The following is an 11,557-nucleotide window of genomic DNA, read 5'->3' on the forward strand; positions in this document are numbered from 1 at the left end:
TTTCAAACTAGAAAATATCTAAAACTGAGATCCCATGTGCCAAAAATACACACAAAGTAATGCATTTGTTAATTCTAAAATGTATAAATCAGTCTCGATTCATCTTACAATGGCTTGGTACATTTTCCTGCCCGTGAATCAGTGGAAGTGCTTCAAAGTGAAAAAAACTTGATCCACAGTAACAAGCCTCCAAAAATAACAAAGCGAATGTTCAAGATACTTTTATTCTTCTAACCTTTAAATCTCCGTATCTTCTATTTCTGATGGTAACATTATTATTACTTAAAAGTCTTATATTGACTCACCATTCTTGATTTAATTCTTGTATATGAACTATCAAAATCAAAACAAAAACTCTAGAATATAAAGGAATGTAGTCTTTTCTTATCCCAGCAATTTATGACAATTCCACATTTGTTTACAAACACTGTGAAAAAAGTATAATTAAGCCTGAATAGTGTGTGCATGTTAAGAGAAAAAAGTGATTGCAAACTTGCCCAACTTGAATTACACGGATGAAATGTGTGGCAGAATACTGCAAGCAAAGCAAGTTTTCTTGAACTGTGGCTGTCAATAAATACACGTTCATATAACTTTTGCCTCTCAGAAACTTGAGATTACTTTTCTCAGTCCACTCGGCTGAGAAAACTCGGCTTGCGGTTTGAGAATGTCTCAACCTGATGAAGCCATAGATACCACTCAGATGTCTCTTCCCCTCAGTGCTGGTCATTCAAACTTGACTTGACATTTAGCCCAAAAAAGTGGCAATGACTCATCCGAGCAAGCAAATGCAGTAATTATTTTTTTCCCAACATGTTGAAAAATTCCTCTAAATTTAGTTGAATACTCACAGTGTCAGTAAATTCCACACTGACTCCATATGAACTTCAGTAACATATGCAGCAACCCCTGCTATGTATTTTGAGCGCTCACAGTTTTGGCTGTTACAGTAATTGATTTCACAACTAGAAGAAAAAAAAGTCCAATTTCCACACGTGTCATGTGATGTTTCTGTCTGAACTGTAATGACATGAGTGACACCTGTTTTCTCAGCAGCTCTTAAATACACAAGATGCTAATGCTACACAGATGTTTTTTGTTGAATTTGGCTTTAATAAGTTTGAGCACCTGATTAATAGAACAACAGTTGCAATTGAAATCAATAATCATTACATTTTGCCTGTTTTTTAGTAGACTATGATAACACTATTGATGTGTCTATGTTATAAATTAAAATAAAACACTGAAAACATTTATACAGCTATACTGCCAATGAAAGAAAAATGTTGCTGATTCTTTGTAATGTTTTGCAATTATAACTTTGTCCAAAAACGTTGTATTGTTTTTTTGTGGAATGTTTTCAAAAGGAGAAAAAAGTAGTGTATCATCTGATCAAGGGCAAAAAAATGGGCCAGTCTTCAAAATGATAGACGCTGCTTCAATCTCAAACATCATTTCTGTACGATGACTGTAAAACAAAAGGTCTTGCAATATCCTCTCATCAACAAAGTTGGAGCATCTTCACAAGACAAACATTTTTTTTTTAATCCAGCAATGTTATAACTTTTTGTGATTAATGCCACTTTACCAACAATCTTAAATTTAATGCAGACAATTCTCAAGTGTCTGACGAGAAATATGATTGTAACGTCTGTTGGGAGTCATAAAGAGTCATGGCTCGCTGACCACCAACAGCTAAACCTCGAAACCTGCAACCTGTGCTTTTGTAAAGTTTACCCTACACCCATGACTTTTTGAGGCTTATTTTAAAAATAATTGCTTGGGCTAATAGTCGCAATGATCATTTCTTATTATTTTAATATATTGTTCAATATCCATTCACCTCGTCTTCTTGAAAAATATATTAAACTAATATTAAGTCATTGGTCAACATGATTTATACATGATAACTATGCATCAGTAGAATCTTTGCAAAGTTTGATCAGAACAATATCAATACTGGTTTATAATGCTGACCTCACATGCAAAGTAATAATAAGTAACTTCACTGTCAATATTCTGTGTTTTAGTGGTTTACATTTGGATTTCTTTTGAGAAAATAGTGCAACTCTATGAAAAATAGGTGAAGTTCTTTTCCTGTGAATGATGTGATTTCAAATAATGGACAAATATCCAAATGAAGAGAAGATTGTATTGCATTGCAGGTAGTCTTTTTAGTTAGTTGCATGTCAGTGCCTTTTATTTCAAAAATGGAGAGCCAACCATGGTCTACACGTCCTATTGAATATGAAAAGTAGCAGTAATACAGCTATTTGAACACTGGGCAGACCTCAAATTGGCTCTAACCACAAATACAGAGCCAATGAATTTCACAAGGGAGCGCTAAGAACAAAGTGCTCCCAATAACACTGTACTCCTCTCACACACAAGCACACTGGCAGGTATAGGTTATAGGCTTCTACCTGCATATTTCTTCCTTTATGTACCACACACTGAAAAAAAAAAAAGCTCATAAAAATCTTGTAAACATTGTCATAAAACCACCGTGCACAGCATTGTATGAATACAAAGTGACAAGACTATACACATAATTTACATATTTCAGCCCAATCGGTGCCCAAAGTCATTCCTATTAGTTTGAACAATGTGTTCAGCCGCCATTGAGTCCAGGGCAGATTCAGATTTACACTTGTGAGACAATCCAGCAGTTCCAGGGCCACAAGTGTCGGAGGACTCAGGACTGAACATGGTACATAAAGTAAGGACATTTCTGTTTGGTAGATGATTATTTCTTTGCTGTGAATATACTTAAAGGCAATAAATCTGAAATTCTTGGAAAGCCTGTTGATTTAACCTTTAAATGATATTTCCACGTGCGTTTGTGGGACGAGCAGCAGAGCTTACTCATCATCGTATTAAAGTGTAAATAAATATGATATGTTTGCTACCGTTTTATCATCGTCACGGCCCAGAAATAATTCACCAAATACAAATCTTCTTCATCTCGCTGGTCAGACTGCTACTCCATGGCCAGAGCGACCCTGTCCGGCGTCATCGGCCCTGTCTTGACGGAGATCCACAGGTCATCGGTGTTGGCTGAGTTCTTCTTCTTCTTCGTTTCTGACCTGGAGGTTGCCGCGCCGTCTCCACGGCAGCAGCCACAGCAGCTGTTGGCATGGCGACAGCAGCAGCAGTGGCAGCACACCACCAGCGTGGTGAGGACCACCAGCAGGGGCAGAGTGAGGAGCACCACCAGGCAGACGGTGTTATACACCCCCTGGTTGTGTTTCTCCGTAGCGAAGTTCCAAAGCTGGTTGAAAAAATCCAGAATGCCGTCTGTATTCCCATCCATGGCTTTCGGATGCACAGCTGTCGCTTCTTCTAATTGAGGCTCCCTGCTCTTATAAAAATATATATTTTTTTAATAAATCCTTCAAAGACCGGAAAGGTTTATAAGACAGTAAATGTTCACATCAAGCTGTTCAGGACACCAGAAATAATGACGATGTGGTGTTCATTTGAGTTTTACGTGGCCTGCCTCCACTTTAAAAGTTTGAATTTTTAGACTCGGTCTTCAAAAAAACAACCTTCAATCCAACAGCTGTCGAGTCAGACAGTTTCTGTGTGAGTTGTGACTTGACATTCAACTGTGACACTCTCCTTTGACTTGTGAAGATCCAGGAAAAGACTTTCACAGCCCCTGTCGATGTGCACAATGACTCTGAATGCTCACTTCATGGATACCTCAAACTCTGCCAGCAATTTTCAAAAAAAAAAATAAAGAGGTCCCTCGGGTCTCCTGTGAAATCAGGAGAACTGATCCAGATCTTGACGAAGAATGCCACAACCAGCACCAAAGCCAGGTTTGTTAATGCAGGTGGGACATTCCACTGATTGTTTCCTCTCGTCCTCTCGCCCTTTGGCTTCTGCTTTGCTTTTGTGAGCCTGCGTAGTGACGTTTCAACATAGATGCACCTGTGAAACAACAAAGTAAAGACAGTTAAAAAGGAGGTTTTCCAGCTCGTCTTCCTCACTTTCCCTCTCTTTTCCCTCCCTCCAATCCATCTTTGTGTCTGTCTTTAACATCTCTTCCACTGCTCTCTCCCACTGTCAATGTCAGCTTCTGATTTTTTTTTCTCATTAATATTGCAGAGAAGTCATTCAGGATTCAAGGCAGATCTCTCCAAGTCTCCCACTGAGGAAAAAGAGAGCGAGATGAAGAAGGAGAGGGAGAAATGGAGGGAGATTGTGTCTGAGAGAAGGCAGGACAGTGATAGAGGTAACCAATCTTCCTAAGCGGCCCACTGAGATGGAGAGTGCGACAGAGTGTCAGAAACGGACCTGCTGCAGTAGATTCATACGAATATATTCAGCTAATGGTTCCCATTGCATGAAATAGATGGATTGCGGTTTAAGTTTTCATAAGTGTCTGATTGTACCAGTTTTTTTATCCAGCTGACGCCAGAATCTCACATCGATCCAGGACAAAAAAAAAAGTGAGGCGATGAACTTTCATTCATCCATTCTTTGAACCTAGTTAAGCCCACTTGATGTGCTGTGCTGAAGTCAATCCCAGGAGGTATTAGGTGAATGCCGGGTCCTTCTCAAGCAATGTTAAGCAAGTTCACAGTATAAACCACAGTTAATTGTTACTTCTTCTTTCCCCGTCTACATGTGCATGTGGTGGTTTCATTTTAGTGACATTAGCTGAGCTGTCAGCAGTGTGTGAGTCATCAGTTGGAGGGAGATCCTCTTTATAATCTGTGTGTTGACAGAAACCGTTTTAACACAGTGACAAGGACAGCTCTCGAAAGATGATGTTAATATGAAAAAGCTAATAGGTCACATGTGGATACAGTCTGATGTTAATGTTAATAAAAGCCTGTTGTCGTTTGTGTTGCTGTCAATGGGACTGGGTTAGTTCAGAATCAATGAATTAAATGAAGTAGCGACAGTATAACACAATCACACCCATAGGGGAACATTTTAAATACTGTACCCTTACCAAACCTCTATGTCTTCGGTTTCAAGAAGAAGGCATAAGAAATAACCCACACGTACTGTACACAGAGGGAGAACATGCAAAGTGCATGCAATTCAACTGGAGTTTTTCTCACTGTGATAGTGTGGTAACCCAGTCGCCACTGAAGAGTCTGCAAAAGAGGCCACCTTAGATATAAAAGTGATATTGTTCCTTTTTACCATGAGACGATAAACTGTTTGATTAAGTCGGAAGCCTCACGGCAACATCTTTATTTAAATTGTGTTTAACAACTATGGTCTTTCAAATTATTTCAAACACCATTTAACAAGTCCTCTCCTTACAGAGCCTCCCTAGCCCAAAGCTGTGGAGGCTTTTGTTTTGTAGTCGCAGGAAAGCAAAAAGACTTTCATCTTACATTGAGTTTCTTTTTAGGGAGATGAAGAGACAGGGGAAGATGCACCTGCAAGAGGAGAGCAAATAGATCTGACGCTGGCGTCACCACACATTGTGCCTCATGTGCGAACTTAGTTCACCCGCAGTCGGCTGGCTAACTTCCACCTCTTCATTTGTTCAACAGGAAGCTACAAGTGCCTATAAGGTAAGTCGTGTCAGAGATGTTGAAGCAACAGTCAAGAGGAAGCAGTTTCATCGCAGAAGAAATAGCAAACCAAAAGTAATTTCCATGAGATGTAAGACATGTTTATTTTTGTATATATATATTTTTCCTACCTATAATTTAAAAAGTCACACCCGCAGCCGTGTTTATTGACAGACAAAAAAGACACAAAGCAACAGAAACCCATATTTGTTTGTTTTTGGATTGTGGGAGCCAATGTGCTCAGAGAAAATCCACACCAGTACAGGGAGAACATGCAAACGTCTGGTTATGAGACGAGAGTGCTCACCACAACACAAGCCCTTTTTGCATGCATCCAATTATTTTTATGCATATTTCAACTTGTGAGGCCTGCGTTGACATTTTGATGAGGCAATAAACCCGACACGCAAACAGACCAAGTGATTAATCTGCAAATCATGCAACTTTATTGCTAATCATTGCTCCAGTGATGTGAAGCAAAATAATGACAGTCAAAAACATCTGATACATCCGCATCATAATGAGTCAGTTAAAGGCAACTGAGGGGGAAAATGAGCTCCTTCACCGACTCTTCATTTCCAAAAAGCTAAAGAATCATAGATATTCTAAGGGCGCTCTCTTAAATTCACATCATAATTGCATGGAAACTTTAAACTGGCTTACAAAGCCTAAATACAGCTGGCCCAGAGGTGGATGTTTTCTTACAGTTATCATATACTGTAGTTGAATTAATCAGGTTGAAGTAAGGCTAATAAGCAAGAGAGATATTATTATTTTATTTCTTGAAGTAGCAAGTTGGGATGATTTAATAGCTATTTTGAAAGCAAGGCAACAAAGAGCTTTGCATTTTAAACGTTGAATATATATGCCCTTGTTGAGTCCTACATCTGTAATTAATATTTTTATGTCACGACAAAAAATGGTGAAAGAAACAGTATTTAGTATATAAAAAGCCAGATTTCACCCTTCAGGGATTGGAAAACCACTGCAGCACTTGGTGAAGAGCTTCAATGTCCGAGGCCTTTTTATGTGGTGTTTGCATGTTCTCCCTGTGCTAACCTATACATATACAGTAGGTTATCTCCAGGCGCTCTGGCTTCCTCCTACAATTAATAGACATGCATGTTGGATGAGGTAATGGCTCTTGATTGTCCATACATACAGAATGGAGATAATTATCTGTGTCACACTGTGTTTGGCGGGATGAACTGGTGACCTGTCCAGGTTAGACTCCAGGATTGTTGGCGTAGCTCAGTCGCAGGAAATCCCAACTTTGATTAAAGTGGCATGGAAGATGGAGAAATTAAAGACTACAGAAGAACTGGTGAACCTAGTAGAGCATTTAGGTGGCGAGACCACATTTCTTCTTAGGGAAAAAATGGAAATCAGAAACGGAACCAAAACAAAGTGTTTTCAACTAAGTTAATAAATGTACTACAGTAACAGACTGTGTAAAGTGGTGAGCATCTCTTGACTCACAACCAAAAAGATTTCAGGTTCATTACAAGTCAGGGCCTTTCTCTTTTGAGTTTGTATGTTACTCCCTCTTTCAGTTTGCTCCCACGATTCAAAGACCTGCTTCTCAGGTTACATCAATTATTCATTCATTCATTTTCTTCCGCTTATCCGTTTCCGGGTCACGGGGGTGACAGTCTGAGCACTGTCACCCAGATCACAATGCACCATTTAAGAACCTTCCTGCAGGTGGTGAGTCCACGGGAAGGTGGCACCCAGCGTGGGACAGGAACCCACTACCCTGAGATTGTGAGTCTCATGCTCTACCAACTGAGCTAGCCGGGGGACCGAGGAGATGGGGATTTGAATCTCCAACCTTCCGATTGGGAGACGACTGCTCTACCATCTGAGCCACAGCCACCCTTGTTACATCAATTAGTGATTTGTAATTGCATGGATGGATGGATGGAAATAAACTGGTGATTGTAGTAGAGCATTTGTCTCATTTACAGCAAAATCTGTCATATCCTTGTGTAGACCAATGCAACTAGTACATCTCTGTAGTTATTGAACCCATTTTATTGTCGGGCTCTCCACTTAAGACCTTGGATTCACAATGTCGCTGCCGCATCTTTGCTGATTACTGGCAGCAAATACATGTTGTTGTGATGAGCGTGACTGAGCTGCAGCCCCTTTGTGCACTTTGTGATCTTCTTCACATTATGAAAACGTTGTTAACACAAGAAGCCAGAGTCACTGAACAATAAGTCTGCAGGAGAGGGAGAGAGAGAGAGAGAGAGAGAGAGAGAGAGAGAGAGAGAGAGAGAGAGAGAGAGAGAGAGAGAGAGAGAGAGAGGGAACAGAGAGCTAAGGCACAGAGGTATGATCGAGCCACGTGAAAGATGTGACTAATGCTGAATGAGTTGTAAAGTCATTTAGTAGAATGAATAAGTCACAACGAGTTATGATAATTACAGTCTTTGGCAGGGGACAATGAGCTCCCTGTAAGGTATGTGCTCACATTGGTAAAGTGTGGGTTTCAAACTAACAGATTTAATGTAAAAAGGGATCTTGGAGAATTCATATCATGATGTCATTTTTTTTGTTACTTAGTGGCTTGTGAATCAATGTCTCCCCAGTTAAGTCTGCTTTGCACATAAGAAGGTAAACAAAGTGATTACAATAAAGGTTTGTGCCTCAGCAGGCCAGCAGGTATTACAGCACAAATACCAGGACGTATTTAATAGATTCAATGGTATCACACAGGTTTTACTGAGGAAGAATTGATACTGTTTGTAGGAGGTTGATATGTCTGTTTACCTGTTACTGTGTTTTGCAAATGCACGGTACCTCAGCCAAAAGAGATTTATGAGTTTTTAATTGGACTTCCTGTTTTTTTAACATCTTAGTTTAGAGGGAACTGGCTGGATGTTTTCACACTTTTGACACTTTTGACTTCCATAAAACAGAGTACAAGTCATTTTAGAAATGAAATACAACCCATGAAGGGAGTAAAGCTACGATTGACAGAATTCCCTCGATGCTGTTTAAACAAGTCTCCAGCCTTTAAATATATCTCCACTTCAAATGACCTCACTGAGATGCCATCTGAAGACTCTCGGTGACTCCTTCGCTTTCTCATGACTTTGTCCTATCCTTGAGCAATTCATATACAGGAAAAGGCCATTTCTGGAACACACAAAGCCAGGAAGGAGCTGAGAAATGTTAGGATTGCACTCAGTGAGCCCCTGCTGCTTTTCAAGGAACATGTGCGACCTAAAAGACAAAGTTGTGACAGAAGGCAAAGCAGGAATCTTTAATGAGTTGCCCCGAGCACACGGTCACAGCAGCTCCTTTATCAGTCAGTATCAGAACAAAGCGCTCAGACACGCTCAGTTGGACTTGAGTCAAACACCAATAAACAACTTGAGGCAATGCATTTTTGCTTGCTGCTCTATTTTGGGGGCAGAAGACATACGTTTTGTGGGGTCAGAGGGCAGCGGCTTTACTTAGTTAGCAATAGGCCTGCTGACATTCTGTACAGTTCTCGACAGTGTAGCATTTGCACAAGTCTGTTATAGTTCTGACTTGTGTCAACTCGATCATGTTTGAATGAGGCGAGCAGCATGAAAGGAGGTTTTACTGTAACGTAGGAGGAAGTCTCCGGATGACACTAAAAGCGGTCATAAATCACCAAATTGCTCCGAAAGCATGATGTTGCCCTTAAAGCAGCTCTAATGAATGGCTAAATGTGAATGTTTTTCCATGAAATGATATTTGAATTGAATGGATTTACTAAGGGAAAGGTTCAGAGTGTGACACTCTGGAGCACACAAAGACAGGAAGAAACTTATCAGTTTATCTTTGCATCTTGTCATACATCCTGCCAAAACGAACCGTAGCCAAAGCAACATGTTTTTAAGTGGAGTCTGCCACAGACGCAGCAGTTTTACCTTGAGTCACACAACAAGAAAGCATCACCAGCTCATATAAGCCACTCCGAACAGTTTCAAAGTGTTCGCTGGCACTCCAGATCTCTTTGAAAGCAGCATCTTACCCTGCAGGCACTTGTGAAGTAGCAGGTCAGGTCTCCCCTCATGTCTAATCCAGTCAGCTGCTCAGACTTCTGTTGTTTCTGTTTTGGCATCTGGCTTGTGCTCAGTTCTGGTCCCCCTCACCCAAACATCTTGACAAGTCTTCACTTTCTGTTCCTGTTTCCCTCCCTGCCCTTGTTTCCCATCCTCCTTCATTTACTCCACCTCCTCCTTGCTCTGTGAGTGTGTGTTTTGGTCACAACGTCACTGCACCCTGCCCACTTTGTGTAAGAATGGGCCCTCTGTCTGCGCATATGTGTTTCCTGGATTCTTGTGGTTACTTCACTATAACCCACACAAGTAGAGCTGGATGACGTCAGGAGCAGAGGCAGAGAGTTAAGTAAACCCACTCAGGATATGTGTGAAATAGTCACACAAAATGCTGGATTAAATGTCTCAAAACACATTTTCCATAAAGAGGTGCTCATGAGCACTGCTCTGTAAAACCTTGCACTGAGTAAAGATTGAAGCACTTTGCACAATAACCCAAAATGACTATTTAAACAAACGACATCACCACCCGTGTTGGAGCCCCGAAGTGAGCATACAAATGGGAACCAAAGACTGCAAGACTGTGTATGTGTGGTGAACGCGACCAGGTGAAGGAGTCAGACGCAAGCGAGATATGAAAGAGTGAGGTCATGCAAAGTGCACACAAATACACACATACACACGTTTTGTGCCTGTGGCATTGTGGTCAATGCCCTTTCAGTTCAGTCGAGCAAACGCAGATTTCTCATTCAAGTGAGGAAACGAAAAAAAAGAAGTGTGTAGCTCCTTTAAGGGGTACTTTAGAGTTAAAGTTCATTCAGATGTGTCCTGTATATGTGCTCACATACTGTATAATGTGTGCTTCTGGACATGCAGCCGCCTGGAAGAACTCAAAAAGTGTTCACACAAGACTTTTTTCTTTTTACCGTGCTCAGCTATTGTATAAAATATAGTAGCATCGCATTTGAGTCATAATTGTCTAGTAAATGTTCCATAACATGGTATGTTTTACAAGTTAACACAGCAAATGATTCTAACTGTATCACACTATATAGTATAGCATGTCTGACATAGTCATAGAGTATAACACAGTTTCTTTAATGTCTATACCAGATTTATTGTGCTTGATAGTGTCATGCTTTATATAGCATGGCCTATTTGACCATGGTATCCCTATGGATACCATGTAGTTTTTGAAGTCTGGTACAAGTCACCATGCAATTTGGCAGTATTATATCATATTTGACAGTAACTTGGCAGTATCATCCAGTACTGGTATTCATGGCTAAGGTGTGGGTTTTGGATCGGAGGGTCTTGGTTCAAATGTCACATCAGGTGCCAATTGGGGTTTTATATGTGACTATTAAAATGATCTTCTTCTGTGGTAATTGTGACATAATGATACTCTGTACTATGTCAATACTCTATACAAGGCTATCTTCTGACAGCACCATACTGTACGCCATATTTTTGACCATACGATAGATATGCCATACCATAGTTTTTCAGACAGAATCCTACATCATGCTTAGGTGGTTGTACAGTAACAGTATATTCAGGTGTCTGCTATAACCATTTTAGATGTCTCAGTATTGTTGACAGTGTTATGTTGTGCATCATGGTACAATATCAATCACTATTTTCTACACTATTATATATAACTCAGCAAAGGAATACCTCGGTGCAATTACAATTGCAGTGTGATGCTGGTTTCTCATGGGAGACTATACTATAACTATGCTCTGTGTTAGCAAACCCAGAGGAGGAATTCACTCTTAAGGATCTCTGAAGTTGTCAGTGGTGAATGATTTGACAAGTTGTAACAAGCACATTGACACTTAAGAGTAAAGAAAATTGGATGGTCTGTATTTAATACGTGATCAAAACACCGGTGCTGTTTTGTAGCGATCTATGGCAGTGACCAGAGATGGAAACATTTTGTCCGATATTCACACTTCCGGAGCGGCTGAACGA

At 40.3% G+C, this 11,557-nt stretch overlaps 1 protein-coding gene across 1 annotated transcript; it reads right to left on the reverse strand.

Moving 5' to 3' along the window:
- Positions 1-1,107: 1,107 nt before the first annotated feature.
- On the reverse strand, positions 1,108-9,766 carry kiaa0040 (KIAA0040 ortholog). The gene is made up of 2 exons (XM_080472975.1): positions 9,556-9,766; positions 1,108-3,936 (listed from the first exon to the last, which is right to left on the reverse strand). Exon 2 carries the CDS (start codon positions 3,311-3,313, stop codon positions 2,981-2,983), a length of 333 nt encoding a protein of 110 aa, XP_080329101.1. The 5' UTR covers positions 3,314-3,936; positions 9,556-9,766; the 3' UTR covers positions 1,108-2,980.
- Between the last annotated feature and the right edge of the window lie 1,791 nt (positions 9,767-11,557).

The sequence above is a fragment of the Lipophrys pholis genome, assembly GCF_963383615.2.
Source record: "Lipophrys pholis genome assembly, chromosome: 1".
In the NCBI taxonomy this organism is placed as follows: Eukaryota; Metazoa; Chordata; class Actinopteri; order Blenniiformes; family Blenniidae; genus Lipophrys; species Lipophrys pholis.